The 17859-nt window shown below is 63.0% G+C and overlaps 1 protein-coding gene across 3 annotated transcripts in view; it reads right to left on the bottom strand.

Annotated features, from left to right (window-relative positions):
* COL5A1 (collagen type V alpha 1 chain) overlaps positions 1-17859 on the bottom strand; it is a 148421-nt gene that overhangs the window by 59938 nt on the left and 70624 nt on the right. For all 3 annotated transcript variants that reach the window (XM_061434160.1, XM_061434161.1, XM_061434162.1), the window contains exons 12-25: positions 13754-13828; positions 12831-12923; positions 11379-11435; positions 10510-10563; positions 10145-10198; positions 8814-8867; positions 7576-7629; positions 6364-6417; positions 5338-5382; positions 4505-4558; positions 3937-3981; positions 3456-3509; positions 3195-3239; positions 2166-2219 (exon numbers count right to left, since the gene is read on the bottom strand). In XM_061434160.1, the coding sequence (XP_061290144.1) occupies positions 2166-2219; positions 3195-3239; positions 3456-3509; positions 3937-3981; positions 4505-4558; positions 5338-5382; positions 6364-6417; positions 7576-7629; positions 8814-8867; positions 10145-10198; positions 10510-10563; positions 11379-11435; positions 12831-12923; positions 13754-13828 (792 nt within the window). The remainder of the gene's footprint in view (positions 1-2165; positions 2220-3194; positions 3240-3455; positions 3510-3936; positions 3982-4504; positions 4559-5337; positions 5383-6363; positions 6418-7575; positions 7630-8813; positions 8868-10144; positions 10199-10509; positions 10564-11378; positions 11436-12830; positions 12924-13753; positions 13829-17859) is intronic.

Here is a 17859-nt window from a genome sequence, read left to right as displayed (position 1 = left end):
TCCTCCTGTCACTGAATATTTGCTGGAATTTGACTGTTCCTGGCTCTGTCATGTTTCCATGAGCCCATGATTCATTATCCGAACCCTGTCACGTGTGCCTGGAATGACTTCTCGAAGAGTCCAGAGCAGCGTCTGCCCTGAAACCTCTCACACTTCTCAGTGGCTCTGAAATATATCTTCCCTTTCTTCTTAACCCACACCAAGCCAACACCAAGGGGGAGAGGGACAAGTCTCCTCTTTACGGCTGGGACTACGCGACGCCTCTGTAAGGAGAGGCTTCAGACCCTTTGTCTCCTCCCCATTCACCTGTGACAAGGGCTGCGTGGCCCCCAGCCTGCAGCGCGGACATTCCCCTCGAGGGCTCTCTGTCCCTCTCCCTGCAGTGCGGACGTTCCCCTGGAGGGCTCCATGTCCCTCTCCCTGCAGTGCCGACGTTCCCCTGGAGGGCTGCGTGTCCCTCTCCCTGCAGCTCCGACGTTCCCCTCGAGGGCTCCGTGTCCCTCTGTCTGCAGTGCCGACGTTCCCCTGGAGGGCTGCGTGTCCCTCTCCCTGCAGCTCCGACGTTCCCCTGGAGGGCTGCGTGTCCCTCTCCCTGCAGCTCCGATTCTCCCCTTTTGATCTTTCCCTTTGCGCGTCATCACTGTTGACCTGGCACAACCACCCCCCTCGCGTCCCTGGTACACTCATATTTTCAAGTGTGACCACTGACTGGGGGAAGAGAAATGAGGACCTGTGAGAGCTGGCCTCCTGACTCCCTGGGCAGGGTGCCCCTTAAAGGCCCCTCTTTCCCCACAGCATCCAACAGGAAACCAGTGACCCCTCAGGGACTCTAGTTGTTGGAGTTTCAACTCAGGAGGGGAACTCCAGGTAAGGTCAGGGGACTGGGGGCCATGCAGCCACCTCCTTCCCAACATGCCATGTGCTAAGTCACGTCTAACTCTTGTGACTCCACGGATGTAGCCACCAGGCTCCTCTGTCCACGGGATTCTCCAGGCAAGAAGCCTCGAGTGGGTGGCCGTGCCGTCCTCCAGGGGATCTTCCCAGCCCAGGGACTGAACCCGTGTCTCTTACGTCTGCGGCACTGGCAGGCGGGCACTGAGCTGCCCGGGGAGCCCTCTGACACAATGCGCCATGGGAAACGCCCACAGACGCCCGCCGCTGTAGCAAAGGGAAGCAGCGGCCGGGAGGATGCAGGCCAGCCGTGCTCGTCATGTCGCCATGTTGCTTCTCTTCCTAATTTTCCAGAAGCAGGTATTTCATCATCAGAAAACACAATTAGGTGTCGATGTATGTGAAAGCACATAAAAGCCATGTTGCAAAATTTTCATCTCTTTGTACCAAACTCACGTCAGAGACTGAGCCTCCTCACCCACCCGAAGCAGCTCAAAACAGGAATGAGACTGTGATCTGTTGGTTCAGATAAGCCTGTGATGGGTGACTCACTGGACCAAAGGATTTTCAGAGAGAAGACAGAAACAGGCCCTGCCCCACGCCAGCCAACCACCAATCGACGGTTGGCGGGCTGAGCGTCTCAGCTCATTTCTAATGGCGCTATTAACAGAGCAAAATAACTGTGTCTGAAACAATTAATTTCGCTAATCATTCTCTAAAACAGGCTCTCTACTTGGCATCAATTAGATACGCTAAAAATAACCGAGAAGTAAAAAGCCCATTGGCAGCGCACGCGGAGGCTGGTGGGTGCGGACAGGCCCGGCGTTTGTCACTGTCCCGCCCCCTCCCTTGCAGCCTGGCCGCGGGCGGGTTTGTCCCTCACCCCCTGCTTCTAGGCGGCATCTGCTCAGCTCCACAGCTGCGTGTGCACACCCCGCTTCCCAGTGCGTGATCGCTAAAAATACACGCGGCGCGGGCGACGCACGCGAGGCCCGGAGCCCAGCCGCCCTCGTTGCAGCTGAAAGTGCGGGGGGCGTGGGCAGCAGATGCTCCGACGCGTGCAGCTCCCAGCCCGTGATGGAAAGCACGGCCAAAACCCAGTAATTCCTGAGCCAGCAGCGGGGTCTTCATCGAAGGAGCTAGAAGAGGCAACGTGGGCCAGGCACGTAGCCAGCTCCAGAGCTGGGGAGGGGCCGTCTGCCTGGGTTCCCGGCCCCCACCCCTGGGTGGACACGGGCGGGGGATGTGAAGGTTGAGGGGGCCAGGGTACTCACCGGGGGTCCGTCAGCACCAGGCATTCCTGGGAGGCCGGGTTTGCCCAGGGGACCCTAGAACAAACCAGAGACTTCATAAGCCGATGCCCCGGGGTGCCCTTGGCTGCCCACCCTCTCTACACACCCCCAAAGTCACTCTTCAACATATCTGCTCAAAAAGCATTTGCTTAAAAAGGCGGCTCAGAGCTGCCGCTCCTGCGGCCTTTGCCCAAAGACGGCGCACCCTCTGCTATGTCCAGGGCCTTCAGGTTTGGCTACTAGAACAAGACAACCACCCAGTGGAGACAGGAGTTGGGGCTGTGATGCCCTGAGAACTGCCCCCTGGAGGACGTCCTGGCTGGTGCCAGCCAGGTGTTGGGTTTACTGGGCACCTGGGGCTGAGCCACAGCCAGGCCAGGGCCCAGGCTGTCTCCCCAGCACGTGGCTCGGGGTGCCCAGGATGTGTTTAGAGTTGGCAAATTTAGCAAAAAGAAAACAAGGCCAACGACAACGAAACAAGTGCCTGCGTGCTGAGTCATGTCGGTCGTGTCCGACTCTGTGCGACCCCAGGGACTGCAGCCCGCCAGGCTCCTCTGTCCATGGGACTCTCAGGAAGAACACTGGAGTGGGTTGCCATGCCCTCCTCCAGGGATCCTCCTGACCCAGGGATTGAACCCAGGTCTCTTCTGCCTCCCGTATCGGCAGGCGGGTTCTTTACCACTAGCGCCACCTGGGAAGCCTAAGAAAATGAGATGCCCGGGTAAACAGATTTCAGAGAACAGAGTCTGAATTTTACTGGGCATCCTGTATCTGTTTTTCTTCCTGAGTCTGGCAACCTTATATCAATGCATAACTAAGGAAGGGAGGCAGGAGGGAGGGACAGGGCCACAGCAGAGCCGGCCGGGCGCTGGCAGGCACCGTGCCCCCGGGCTGGGAGGCGCTGTGCCCCCAGGCTGGCAGGCACTGTGCCCCCGGGCTGGCAGGCACCGTGCCCCTGGGCTGGCAGGGGCCCCGCCGCAGGCTCACCCGCGCCCAGCACAGCCCACCTACCTTTTCTCCTGGAGGCCCGATAGCGCCCTGGGGGCCCGGAAGACCCTGGCAGGGAGAGAGTGAGCAGGAAAGGTCAGGGATTTCTCGAGCCAGAACCCCTCCCCGCTGTCCGCCCATCATTCCCCAGCCCCGTCCCAGGCCACCTCCAGGCCGCAGGCCCTGCTGGCCGACCGGCAGCGCGGGGCGGCCCTCAGGGGCCACTCAGGCCCTGGGTTCTGTCCCCCAGCTCCCACTGCCCACAACCCCGCCCTGCTCACTCACCTGGGCACCTGGGTTGCCCTGCTGCCCCGGGGGGCCGGGCTCTCCCTGGGGACCCTACAGGAAACACAAGCAGGCATGATGGGGGCTGCGGAGCTCTCGAGCCCAGGCGGGAAGCCAGGCCCGGGGACCCCAGCTGGTGCGGGCGAGGGCACGGCCACCCAGCAGGGACACGAGACGGGAGCCACCGGGAGAAAGGTTCTATTCAGGTCACCCACTTCTGTTACAGGAGACCCACACGACGCGCCTCGGTGGGCGCGGTCACGGCCCCTGCCCTCAACCAGCCCGGCCGGGGGATGAGGACGCCCTGCCCCTGTGTCCCCCGGGCTCGGAACGGGGCAGGGCCTCAGCCCGTCCTCTCCTGCGGGAGGCCCGCACCGCCCATCCCAGCCCCCTCCGTCGGGGTGGCCTGAGTCCCCCTCCCACGCCCTGCGTGGCTGTGACCACCGTGAGGCCATGGTCGGGGCGGGACCCCTGGACTTACCACGTTGCCTTTCGGGCCTGGTTGACCGTCCATTCCCGTCACACCCTGGGTGGTATTGAAACCGAAAAGAATCAACAAAGCTCAACGGGCAAAGCCCAGCGAGCACGGCTTGGTCCCTGCCCATGAGGTCAGAGGACGGCTCGTCCTTCGTGGGAGGGGAAAGACTTGAGCCCAGATAAATGCTGAGATTGGCTGCAGGTTAATGGGGCTGCTGGGTTCATTGCGGGGGGCACCCTGCATTCTTGGACAGCTGAGCGGGGGGCCCGGCCCTGGAAAGCCGCCCCCAGACAGAGCCCTGCCCCACCATGGGCTGCTCCTCCCTCGAGGACTGTTCAAGAGGGTCCCGGCCAGCACACGCAGGGAGGAGACGGGCGTCCTGGGGACTCGCCGTGTGTGGAGAAGGTGGAGTGAGCCCAGCCCGCCTCCACGCCTCCACCCGCAGGGCCATCCTCCCCACACCTCACACGGGTGCCGGGCTGGGTGCACAGCTGTCAGCGTGGGGGGCTGCCCGCAGGACTGCACGGGCACAGCTGGGGGCAGGGACGGGGCAGACAGGCAGGGGACTTACGGGCGGTCCAGGGGGGCCTGGGGGCCCCTTCGGCCCCAGCAGACCTCGCGGCCCCTGCAGGAGAGAAGAGCAGAGACCGTCAGACTCGGCCCAGAATCCCGGCCCCCGCCCCGCCTCCCCTCTCAGCCCCCCAATTCCCGATGTCTCTGCTGTCCGGGGAGTGTGGCCGACACCCCTCCCCGCCCGCTTCCTCTGCTCACCCCACCCCAGCTCTCGGCCTCGGCCCTGGGGACCAGGGGCGAGGGGGGGCCAGGACTGGTCGGGGCTCAGTCCCCATCCCCGGCCGGGTGGGCGCTGCCCTACGCCCTCGGAGGGTCACTGCCTGCCGTCGTGGCCGCTCCCACCCCACACCAGCCGGCGCTTGATTTCAAGGGCCCTTCACTCTGACAGAACCTTCTCAGACGCCGCACAAGAGACAACTGTCCCCACGTCCGTTGCCACTTAAATGTGCTTCACGGTTTTAATACCCACTCACATAAATGTTTTCAGAAGTTAATAACCCAGAAGGCATCGCCTAGGCCCGGCTTAGAGGAGTGTGGTATGGATGAGCCTCCCTGGAGGCTAAGCAGACACCTGGGGGGTGATTCAGTCCCAGCGAACGGGTGCACGCTGACCCCGGGGCCCTCCATCACGGACCCTGGACCCTGCAGTTCTCTCCCTGACCCAGGCTCAGACCGACTCCTCAGCGTCGCCCTGTTCACCTCCCCGTGGTCCCCCATTCCATTCCCCAGAGTCCCCAGATTCGTCTGTCTCAAGGCTGAGCCCTCTGGGCCCTGAGTCGATCCGAGAACATCAACGAGAGACACAGAATCCCACCCGGTCCGTGCACTTACAGGCTCCCCAGGCAGCCCTCTGGGCCCGACTTCCCCATCGTCGCCCTGTGTGGGGAAGAGAGGCAGAGATCAGGGACACGCCATGCGGCCTGGGCCCCAGAGAGACGCCCTCCCTTCAGCTCTGCCGGAGCCTCGGCCCGGGGCTGCCTCAGCAAACGCCAGGGCTACTACCAGCCCTTGCACCAGCAGGGAAGGCCCGGCGCGTCCTACTCCTGGAGGTGAAAGGTGAGGTCAGGGCTCACAGACCACAGCCCTGGGCAGAAAACATCCCTGGTTACCTGCCAGGTGCTGAGAGAGACAAAAGATAAACTGCCTGGCAGAAAACAGACAGAGACGGAAAGATGATGGATGACAGTTACAGCTTTAAAGATAGGCAGACAGACAGACAGACGAGAGATAAACTGAAAAGAGATGGGTGATTAACAGATCACAGATGGAGAGATGCACGCACAGATACGTAGGCGGACGACAGGAAATTTAAAGATAGATAAATAGACGTAGCCCACCAGGCTCCTCCATGGGATTCTCCAGGCAAGAGTACTGGAGTGGGGTGCCATTTCCTTCTCCAGAGGTAAATAGATAACAGACAGACAGACAGACGGAGGATGGAGGCAAAGCCCAGGCCCCCAGCATCCCTCCCTGCTGGGTCCACACACGCCCATCAGTCTGCCCCACCTCCAGGGCAAGGACAGTCACTTTCGGGGCTCTCTCCGCCTCCCTCCCTCCGCAGAGCCCGCACTCTGCCCCTCGCGGCCTCCATCTGCCCCTCGCTCAGATGCTGAGCTCATCAGCTCCCCTACAATGGCTTTCCAGAGATCACGCCCTGGGGCAACCAGTCAGAGGGCTGAGGACGCCCACATCCGTCAGCTTCAAGGTCCAAGAGCAGTGTCTACTGGAAGGAAGTTGGGTGCAGCCCACTGACGCCCCCGCCTCCCCGCCGCCAATGTGGGTGCTGGCTGCCGCCAGCGCCTGCAGTCTTCAGAGGAGACAGGCGGCGGAGCGCCCAACATGCAGTGGGGTACGTACCCTTTCTCCGTCTTCCCCCGGAGGTCCCGGTGGGCCGGACGGGCCAGGGTCGCCCTAGGAAGGCAAGCAGGGTCAGCACCAGCCCCCTGGGCGGGCACGCACGGCTGTCTCAAGGCCCCCATTTCATCTGCTTCTGAGGCTGAAAATCCCACCCCACTCCCGGGCCTTTCCCAGAGTCACAGAGGACTGTTCGGAAAACACGGTGCCTTCTGGCTCGTTGGGAGGCATGGCTGGCCGGCAGGACGCTCCCCCGGGCTCAAAGTCCTGGAGGCAGGTCAGCTAGGGTGGCACCGAGGTCCCACGGGCACCCCAGGACCCGCGGCAGGGTCCGAGCAGCACCCCGCCGACCTCTCCCTATGAAGCAGGCTGCACCCCAGCCCCATGCTGCCCCCGAAAGGGCCACCGCTCCACACTGTGAGGGTCAGCGCTGGCCCACCCGGCACCCTGCAGCCTCAGGCCCTGCACACCATCAGCGCTCAGCGCCTGCTCGTCGGTGGCCCGGCCTGATCAGGGTCCCCGGGGTGGGGGGTTGGAGAGTGGGCACAGCAGCTCTGGCTACAGCGCTACAGCCGCTCCCAAGGCAGCACAGGCGTGATGGGTGAGCCGTGTGACAAAGCCAACACGTGTGTGGGTGCTCGTGTGTGCACATGCGTGTGCCGTACACACACGCATGTGCCTGCGTGTCCAGGATGTGCCAAAGCATCAAAGAATTGACAGCATCAGAGAAAACAGGTGAGGGAGGAATCGTCACGGAGCTGCTGGGAGCGTCGGCTGCGGATGCCTGAGTCACGTCAGACGAGCCGGGCCGCAGCCCCCGCCCCGACGGCCGTTCACAGGGAGGCCACGTGGGGCTGGCCCGCGTCCCGGAGTAGCCCTTTAGTGGTGCAGGGAGTTCCGGCCGCCCCCGCAAGGGCAGCTGTCGGGGTTCCTGATGGTGTGGAGGCCCCTGAGCAGAGGGGGCCTCCTGCTGCCTCGCCCCCCTGAGGGACGGACCCTGGTGGCCCTTCCGCCGTCAGCAGCTGGGGAGAATCGGGCCCTCCGTGGGCTGAGCTCACGTCCCCAGGACGTCCTGTCCACGTCCAGCTCCCCTCCACGAGGCTCACTTAGCGACCACCCTGGGATCGAGGGCCCGGCCCCCCAGGAAGCCTAAGCCTGCCCCGAAGGGCCCTCAATAGCACCTCTCCCTACGGCCCCCGGACAGCACTCACTCACCCGGTGGCCCTTCTCCCCCGGCAGCCCCGCCAGGCCATCGAAGCCACGGTCACCCTGCGGGGAGGACAGAGGGCAGCTCAGCGCAGGCCCCACGGCCCCTCTGTGGGCCCCGGGTGGCGGTCCACACAGCATCTGCACACCCAGGGCCCCCACTGGCCACCCCCCAGCACACCAGCCACAGCCCTGGGTCCACGTTCCCATCTCTTTTCCCAAAACCCCAACCAAGGCCACACAGAGACAAATGGCTTCTGTCCCAGGGCCACAGACAGTGAGACCTGTCCACGGAGACGCTGAGGCCTCAGACGCTGAGGGCTGCAGAGTCCGTGAGTGTGCGTGCACATGCAGTCACGCGCCCGCTGGCTGCCTGTGCCCCTCACCGCGACACGCCAGGGCCCAGAGCAGCGCCCACACCCCGGAGGTGCACCTTCTCGTGCGGTGCACGGCTCAGCACTGTCTTTGGGCCCTCGGGCACCCCGGCTCCCCGGCCAGCCCTCCTCCCGCCACCCAGGGGGCCTCCTGGGGCCCAGCTGCCCGCCTCGTGTGTGCTGCAAACCACACGAGGGAAGGCTAGTCCAGTCTGAAATCTTTTTGCTGTTGAAACAAGACGGTCACCGACTGGACAGACTCAGGAGCTTCTCCTCTTGTCACCAAAGCTCCCTGAGACCAGGAGGGCTCCAGCTTCGCTCAGGACTCACAGGGGGCACCCGGGGGCCAACCCACGCCAGCTGTGGGGTGGGCAGGGGCAGCACCCCTGAGAACAGCTGCCATCCCCACTGTGGGCTCCTCGTACAGCCCTGGACAAACTCTTGCAGGGCGAGAAGGATGGGTACCAAGAACAGGGCTGGTCCACCCCAGATTCGGGGACAGAGGGACGGGCCCGCCGCACCACGGCGGCCAGGGTCGTGGGCTGCCCTGGGCTGCAGCCTCCTCAGCCAAGGCAGAGGCTGCCCTCAAACACACCTGAGCTCCCCGAGTACAATGTCTACTTGCTCCCTGTAACCCCGCGGAGCTCAGACTCCGCAACCTGGGCAAGACGACTTCCTGCCCTTGGACTTGAGTGACCCATGAAATTCACCCCGCTGAGTCCTGTCTTCTCGTCCACGTGCCAGAGGGGCGGATCCAAACTGACCCTCCTGCCCCCGGACGAGTGCACTCGCCCGTCATCGCCATAGTCCTCACAGGTCGACGGCAGGGGCGATGCTGACCGCGGACACCAGGGGGCGGTGACCGGCACCTACCTTGGGGCCAGTCTGCCCAGGCATCCCTCTCGCTCCGTCACTGCCGGCTCGGCCCTGGAACAGAGCGGGCCAAGGTGTCAGCACAAAGCAGAGGCCAGCGCACGGAGGGCTCTGAGGAGCGGCTCCCTGTGACGTCAGACAGAGGGCCCCGCAGCCCCCGCAGCGGGCTGGCCCAGAGGACCCAGACCAGGAGTCCCGGCTTGCTGGTCACAGGTTCTCATCTTCCCAGGCCTGACCATCCTGAACCTCAGAGCAGGCACAACACCACCATAAACCACCCAAGTGTCTGCCACGGACCGCTGAATTCCAGCAGGGGTCAGGGATCTAAAAGGTGGCCTTTTCAGAATCGGCCGTGTACCCCTCTGCCCGTGGACCTGGGGCCTTGAGGGGCCAACTCGAGACAGCCGTGCTTGAGAGCCATTCACTCTGTAACTTCCCTTCTAACTATGATTAACTCCCAGGATGGAGGCCCCCAGACCACTAGGGAGTGACTCTTTTTTGCCTCGAGTGCTTTGCAACTAGAGCAGCAACTGGCGACCAGTGATCAACGTCCTTGCAGAGAGGTTCATCGACACGAGAAATGAGCATTCCTTTCACTCAGCAGAAACAGTCAGTTGATGGAAAGATCTGCTAGTGAGAGTCTGATGTGGGTTAATTAGGATTTCCCCAGCTGGCGTGGACGCTGCTCATGAATTTATGTTGGGTTAGAAAGGCATGCGCCCTCTGTCAGTCACGACGGTAACCCGGAGGCAAAGCAGTTCCCTCTATTGACGTGCCAGCCCAGACAGAGAATCTCGGAGGCTGGGACGGGGGAGGTGCGGCGGGGGTCTGAGAAGCCACCCGGCTATTTCCCCCAACAAAACCGAAGCCGTTTCTGGAGAAATGAGGCTGCCCCAGAGAAGGAAGGACCACTGATCATTTTGTCTTTTACATGCTTGCTCCCAAAGAACCTGGGAAACTGCTTTAATTCAAAATGTGGGTTAACAGGGAGCTCAGCTCGGGGCTCTGTGATGACCTAGGGGTTGGGCGGGGGCGCTGGGAGGGCAACTCAGGACGGAGGGGCTCCAGCTGTGCTCTCAGCCACCTCACACCGTTGCACAGCGGAGACCACCACAAGAGTGCAAAGCAACTATGCTCCGCTTTAAAAGAACACGTTGGACTGTGTTCAGATGCTCCGGACAGAGGCTAGGTGCAGGGGGGCTCGCTGCAGTGGGATGGGACCCACCCAGCCCTGGACACAGACGTGTCCTTTGAAGGCGGGGGAGCCCGGCCAGCGAGACTCAGCACCACCACCGCAAACGCAGCGCCGACTCCCGCCAAGAAACACTCACCCTTCTCCCAGGCTTTCCTGCCGGGCCAGGCGGGCCCTGCACACCCCGCGGACCCTGTCCGGGATCAGAGGGCAAAGGTCAGTAGCGTGTCCGCTTCTTGGAGGACAAAGCCAGGCCTGGACCTCGTGCTCATCCCCCCGGCCGCCCAGCTGTCAGCACGTGGCGTCACGCAGACAGGCGCAGGGTCCGCGGCCCTGAGCCAGGGCAGGATGGGAAGCAGCCCGCGCAGTCCCGCTCCGGACCCCACGGCTGCTCCGCCTCCAGCTTTGCATCAGAGAGGGCAGCTCCCCACACTCCGCTTCCCTGACCAGAGGCGGTGACAGGGCTCCATCTTCCCGGAGAGAAGGCGGCCCCGGGGTACATACCTGAGGCCCCATGTCTCCTGGCTCACCCTTCAGACCTCCGCTCCCGGGAGGGCCCTGGGGAGACACGCCTGGTTAGGGGGTGCCCAGCACAGGTACACAGGCTGCAGGGGTGGCTGGGGAGGACTTGAGGGGGTGAAGGACCCGGGGCTGCGCCTGGGCAGGGCCCCCACAGAGCCCGCCTGCCGCCTTGGACACACCCCGAGGGACGAGCAGTCTTTTAACTGGTTTGCATCTCGTCCCGGGTTGGAAGGAAACCCTGGACGGGCACGCGGGGGACCCCTGGGCTCAGCACACGCTCACTTCTCTCCAGGACGGATCTGCCCACCGTCCGTCACAGCCCGCAGTCCAGGGCCGTGTGTGGACACCCTTGTCCACTGGAGGGCAAGATTGCCAGATGCCGGGAGGGCACGAAATACACCCCAGGGCCAGGGGCCAAGCCCACCCCCTCCCAGGGACAGAGAGAGGGCCCTGTGCGCCTCGATGCCCCGGCTCCTTGCAACTGTAAGGGCCACACAAACCCCCGGAGACCCCCTCCCTGGCCCTGGGATGCCCGGCACACGCTGCCCAAGGAGTCGGGCGGGAATCAGGGTCTGCCTCACGCTGAACTGGTCAGGATGGTAAACAGCCTCAAAAGAAAGAGGCTTGGAGCCCCCGGGCTGGTGAGGCTGGGAGCCCCTGGGCTGGTCAGGCAGAGTCGTGGTCAGTGTAAGTGCAAGGGCTTCCCTGCTCCGAGGGCAGCCCAGGCCTCTGGTGCTCAGGGCACACCCCGCCAACCAAACCACCGCAAGATGCTCTGACCCGGTGAGCTGGGAGCCTGATGGGCAGGGGCCAGTGGGTGGCACCCACCCCCACACCCCAAGATGACTTACCATGGGACCCGGTCTCCCAGTGAGACCCATTGGGCCAGCAGGCCCCCTCAACGCCAGCTGCAAGGCAAATGGGACATGCTGAGAAGCGGCTGGTTCACCTGTCCTGACAGGTGGGAAGGGCCGGTGTGAGAGGCCAAGGACAGGAGCCTCTGTGGCGGGAGGTCACAGGGACCCCGGACCCCCCTCCTCCAATCCTCTGGGCTCCCAGCGACAAGCACCAGCAGGGCGGCAGCTGGGTGGGTGCCCACTCACCACTTTGGGGTGGGTGCCCAGAGCCTTGGGCTGACCCTTCCTTCTCCCCACCTGCCCTGCCATCAGCCCCACACCCTCACAGGGAGCATGAAACGCGGCTGCCCTGGGGGGCTGGCTGGGCGTGTGTTGCGCACGAGCTGAATCACACATTCCCCGAGAGGCACTTCCAGCGCCCGGGGGTTACATCCGGGAGCCTTCAGGGGTGAATGAAGTTCTTGCCCCAGCCACGGGCGGCACCCCTGCAACCCTGCCCAGGTGCCCGCTGCCTGCCCGCTGCTGAGGCTCACTCCCGCCTGCTTTCTCAAAGGGCCTCTTCCACACCCATTGTGCAACTGTTCCCTGCATGATGCCATTTCAATTTTGGAAGATTCTGTGTTACAAAATCTTAGGAGCCCATCACCCACTTGGCTTCAGTCAACACACCCACAGATTCAAAGGCCAGCCAGGCCGGCCCGTCAATAAGCCCAGTGGCAGGGGATGGGGTCTGTCACCTGCTGACTGCATCACACAGCAATTTGCTCCATGGCAACGACTCCGTACTCGCTGCCCTGTAATTCATTATCCATGCACTCTGATCATTAGCATCTATCCGCGGTGACAGAGCTACATAAATATCACCAAGCGAGGGACTCCTCAGCAGCTCCTTGCGATGCCCCATTACGGGCACTCCAAGGAAGGATGGCCCACCCCGCCGGGTGGCATTTGCTCTTGTCAACAGCAATCAGCAATCTGGAGCCTCATCAATTAAAACGCAATTCACTCATCAGCTCGTTTGCCGAGAGCAGAGTGGTAAGGAGGCTCCTTGGGACCCTCAGGCTGAGCGAGGGGCTTTGGAGCCCACCAGCTCCCCCGACCCCAAGGTTCAGGCTCGGCCCAGCCTCATCACAAGGGGCCCCCCAGGAGGACGTGGGGTCTGTCCATCCCAGAGCTGGGGGGGAGGCAGTAGATGGTTGAAGAAGACGGGGTCAGCAGAAGCCAGAGGGGCTCAGCGGCCGTGTCCATATCTGGGAACCTGGGCCCTTGGTGTGGACAAGGGACCCCTGAGAAGCCTCCCCCACCTCTCCTGGTGCTCACCAGGGCCCCCAAATGCACAGGGATGACTGGACACCCCCACGGGCTCCTGAGTCCCAGGTGAGCACCCCAAGTCAGCAACCTTGCAAGCTGGGCTCCGAGCCGCCCCCCACGCCCCAGCCCACTCACCCGGGCCTGTTGCAGGATGGCTTGAGCTTGGGACTCCTGCGCGGAGACCATGGGTCCTTTGGAGCCCGCGTCGCCGCCCCCTCCGAACCGGAACTGCAGATGTAAGACTGGGGTCACTGGGGGTGCACGGACGTGGGCGTCCATTCTGACCCCAGGGCTGAGGGTGTCCAGCGGCCTCTCAGGTGACAGCAGAGCCTCGGGGGGGCTGGCTGGCAGCTTCCAGTCCCGGGCCTCCCCCCTGCTTATTATGCCACCCGACTGCCCGCACAGGGCTGCCCGTCTCTGCCCGACAATTCCAGCTCTGGGGATTCTCCCCTACCCCAGCATCCATGGCATCTCCCTGAGACCCCAGAGCCCAGTGCCAACGCCCATGCAGAGGGGCACACGGGCTCAGGGAGAAACGGACGTCAGTCCAGACCAGCCCTCCACACTTGCCCTCCCAGCCTGGGCTTGCCCCGTGCCAACGCCCATGAGGGGCACATGGGCTCAGGGAGAAACAGACGTCAGTCCAGACCAGCCCTCCACACTCACCCCCCCGGCCTGGACTCCCCGAGAGGGAGGTGGCCCGGGTCCTCTGCAGACCCCTAGGGTCAGGAGCAGGTCACATTCAAGGAGGGAGTGGGTGGCTCAGGGGTCCAAGGGAGAGGGCAGGTGTGCGGCGATGGAGAGGGATGCCACACAGCTTCTTGAAGAGCTGGGCTCTGCTCCCGCCCTGGACACTGTCAGAGGTGGAGACCCCGACCTTGGTGTCCACCCTGCCGGGCCAGCAGGACACTCCCAGGAGCTATCTCCACAGGAAGGCTGGCCTAGGCTGGAGCCCATCTGTGGTCAGGGGATCGACCTCCTGGAAGCAGCCCAGGGACCCCCCCAACTCTGAGCCCCGAGCCTGCCCACCCCAGCGCCACCCCCGCAGGTACACTCACAGGCAGCATAAGCATGGTTCCAGGAGGGCCAGGCAGCCCGTCAGCGCCAGGAAGGCCTGGGCGTCCAGGGGGACCCTGCGGACAGAAGGCAGGAGAGTGGGTCAGGGCCCGGGAGGGAGCTGGACTGGGGCGACGTGAGGGGGCGAAGCGAGGGCCCGCGGGAAGCACACTGCAAGCACAGAGCAACGCAGGACCCGGGCGCGGGCCGGGCAGATCCTGAGCCTGGAGGAGGGGGCTTCACTGCGGGCTGAGGCTGAGGAGACCCCGGACCAGAGCAGAGCCGAGGGGAGAGGCAGAAAGCCTGGAGTCTGCGATCTAGAGCGGCAGAGGCCACCCCGTGGGAGGCAGGCAGGGGCGAGGCATCGGGGCTCCCACGGCCCCAGGAGCGTCCCTGCCGAGTGTCCCCCCGGTGCTGACGGCCGAGAGGCCAGCTCATCCCCAGGCCCCTCAGCTGTGCCAGTGGAGCAGATGCTGCACTGGCTGCGTCCCCTCGTTTGGACGGACGCAAGGGGCTGGCGTTCCCGGGGGGACGCATGGGGACACAAGGCCTCCTGAGCACTTTGAGGCCCACCTCTGCACAGACAGCACCTCAGCGCTCAGCGCTGGTCCCCGACACCCCCAGTCCCTGGCAGAGCCTCTGACTGATTCTGGCCCAGGTCAGGCCCAGGTGAATGTGGCACGGATGCACATGTGCCTTGTCGCTTCAGTCGCGTCCGACTCTTTGCGACCCCATGGAGTGTATGCAGCCCACCAGGCCCCTCTGTCCCTGGGATTCCCCAGGCAAGAGTACTGGAGTGGGGTGCCATTTCCTTCTCCAGGGGAGCTTCCTGACCCAGGGATCGAACCCTCGTCTCTGATGTCTCCTGCGTTGGCCGACGGGTTCTTTACCACTAGCACCGCCTGCAAAGACCCCTGAACATGAATAATACGGCTTCTTGTCAAAAAAGTGTTTTTATCGCTCAGCTTTTCACGGAGGCAGACGCCCAAGCAGCTTGCCGTGGGCGAGGTTCGCGTGCAGACAAGTGCAGCTCATGCCCCTCAGTGAAAGGGACCGCCACCGGCCCACAGCGGGGTGCCAGTGGAGCCCTGCACACAGCAGGCACTCACGACTGCAGCGTGACGCTCCCGGGGCAGACGCAACTGACTCCCAAGCCCCGGCCCAGAGGACCAAGCACGAGGGGTCCACCCCAGATGGGCCGAGAAGGGCACGCCCGGCCCGGGTCGGACCCCCACCCGCCCGTCTTCTCCTTCGCGGTCGTTTTACTCCAGGGCCGATCCCTCCTCTTGTGAAATGTGGCAGAAAACAGACGCCTGCAAAGGGGAACGTGAAGGCTCCCTCTTGATTCTCCAGGAGTAGCCGAGGATAAAAGCCTGTAGGTGCCCAGGGAGGCCGGAAGCACACGCACCGAACACGCAATACGAATCACGCCTGTGAGTCCATGGGCCGAGCGGCGGGGGGCGGTTCCCCTTTAAGGAGATGGTCTTGCACGCGTGTCCGGCAGCCTGTGCCTTCCCTCTGCCGCACGTGGAGGCCTATTTGCGAGCTCGGCCTCACTCCTTCCAATGGCGTCAGAGGTCCCCACCCTCACAGGCTCCTCACTGATTGAATCCGTCCTCCCTGATGCATGTTTGAGTCCAGTTTTCATTAGGACACAGGCTGCCATGATGAAGCTTCAGGCATCTTTCTTTCCTCTTTTTTTTTCGGCTGAGCCATGCGGCACGTGGAATCTTAGTTTCCCATCCAGGGATGGAACCTGAGCCCCAGAAGTGAGAGTGTGGAGCCCCAGCCACTGGACCTCCAGGGGAGATTCTAACCGTCTTTCTTAGGCAGTGCTCAGAAGCAGAACTGCTGGGTCAGAGGGTCTCTGCGATACCCCCACCCCAACTTTTTATTGCTCACAGGCACAGCTAAATGGTCCTTGCTTGCCATTTTCGAAAAAAAATAAATAAATAAATTCCCAGAGGATAAAATTTACTTAAAAAAGAAAAACCCAGGATGTGCTTTGCCAGCCAGACTTCCTCTCGGAAATTCTACCCTGACAGCTGCTCACCACTGAGCTTTCTGCCTCTGAGTCGATCTCAACACAAACCCCCGACTCAGAGCTTAGAGTCCGTGTGTCCCAGGGATGAGAGGCCGTCCATGTAGTGTCCACGCCCATGTCGTGCGGGCTCGCACGTGTGTGTGTGTGTGTGTGCTGGAAACCAGGAAGCACACTGGGGCAGCCCTTCACCCACTAAGACCCCCTCCTGTGCTTTCTAAGCCGTGGGGGTGAAAATTCAACCTTGGGGCCCCAAAGTGTCTTTGCCCTCGTGCTGACGTTATCAACTACACTGAAAACAATTCCCAAGAGCATGTTGGTAGACAGACAAAAGTCTGGAAACCCCGCAAGAGAGGGAAGGCTTGCCTGTGGGAGAAACCCCCCTGTTTTAAGGGATCCTCCTGACACCTTAAAATCTGATGCGAGTCCCATGCAACGCCACGCCTGTATTCTCTGTATTCAGCGCTGCTCAAAAAAGCTGTCAGCCAAACTCTGCCAGGCCCTGGGGTCTGTGTCTCAAAGACTCTGCCCCCCAAGCCAAAATAGGGGTCTGCATCCCAGCCGCCCCGCCGCCCTCCACTGGACTCGAGCTGAGGACAGGGCCGCTCTGTCCATGGCCTGTGGCGGACGCAGGGCTCGGCCCAGCCACCAGGTTCAGGGCGACCTAAGAAGAGCCGCCCGGCCTCTGTGTGTCTTTTGATCGCTGCCCTGAGCCGGCCAGGCAGACGCTGTAAAGCGCTGGTGCTGCGGGGCAGGCCACACGCGGACCAGGCACAGACACAAGGGCCCTTCCGGGTCAACAGAGGGCTCTCCCGAGGCCGTCCTGGCGTCGCGCTGGTGCAGACAAGAGGGAACAGAGAGCTCAGACACTGTGAAAGCGGCTGCCGGCTCCAGCCCCGCTGATCCAGAGCCCGCGACTCAGCAGCAGGCGGGTCGGGGCTCATGTCCGGCTGCAGAGCCCAGCCGCGGCCCACAACAGAGAGGCAGCAGGCTGGGTGGGGAGCGCTAGAGACCAGGCGAGTCTTCAGGCTCGGATACTTCTGCTTTCCCGCTTCAGAGAGGCCGGGAAAAGGAGAGAGGGGCCGCATCAGCCCTCAGACCCTCAGCGTCGGGGTGGTTCGCTCAGGTCTGCTCCTGCACAGTCGCAGTTTGGGGGAGGCCAGAGGCGTTCGCAGTGGTCACTTCCTGATCTAGATCTGAACACTGGCTACCCCTGCGGCTGGGGCCAGAGCCTGGGGGGAAGCTGCACCCCTCCCCCAAGGACTGCCTCGGTCACGCCCTGTAGCAGGAGAGGGCCGGGAAGTCCCAGACAAGCTCACTGACATCTTCTGAGCCCAGGAGGCCAGACAGGCCTGGGGGGAGACACTGGGGGTTTCTGCTTCCAGCCCACGCCTCTCGGGATGACCCCCACCCCGCATGCTCCCTAATATGAAAAAGGGTCCTTCCGGCTTCCAGGGGGTTCAGGGTGAACAAGGAGACTCAGGTGGCCCCAGCTCCATGCTAGTGAGGCCTCATGACAACGTGGCGGGGGGTGAGCAGCTCACAGAGAGGACGGCCCCACCTCCCCCAGGGAAGGCTCGCATCACCACGGCTTGTGGCCGGGACCTCACGGAGACACCCGGCTGTGCAGAGCAGGTGACTAACCAGGTGTCCCGAGTAGGATGGCTCCATGAAAGACGTCCCGGGCACCCAGGGACACCGGGGGGCGAAGCCCCACACCCAGCCCCCAGGAGGCGGGAGACGGTACAACAGTCTGCCCTGTGGGTAGCCGCAGTCACTTGCCACAGCCTTTGCAGAGCTGGAAGCTTCCTACGGGCCTCAGTGGACGCTGCATCTTGGCCGCGTGGCAGGGACCCGGGCTATGTCCAGTCCTCAGACATGAGCATAAATCTAGCCAGCGTGCCCAGAGCCCACGCTCTGCAATAGAGAAGCCTGCCACAGCTAGAGAGGAAACTGCTCTCCACAACTGGAGAAATGCCTGCACAGCCAAAAATACGTAAAGAAATAAGTAACTTCATTTTGAAAAAAAGAAGAGCTGCAGAGTCCCAGGATCAGGGCAGGCAGGGG

The sequence above is a fragment of the Bos javanicus genome, chromosome 11 (assembly GCF_032452875.1).
Source record: "Bos javanicus breed banteng chromosome 11, ARS-OSU_banteng_1.0, whole genome shotgun sequence".
Classification (NCBI taxonomy): domain Eukaryota; kingdom Metazoa; phylum Chordata; class Mammalia; order Artiodactyla; family Bovidae; genus Bos; species Bos javanicus.
The sequence above is the reverse complement of the archived record's forward strand: the minus strand, read 5'-3'. Positions and strand labels throughout refer to the sequence as shown.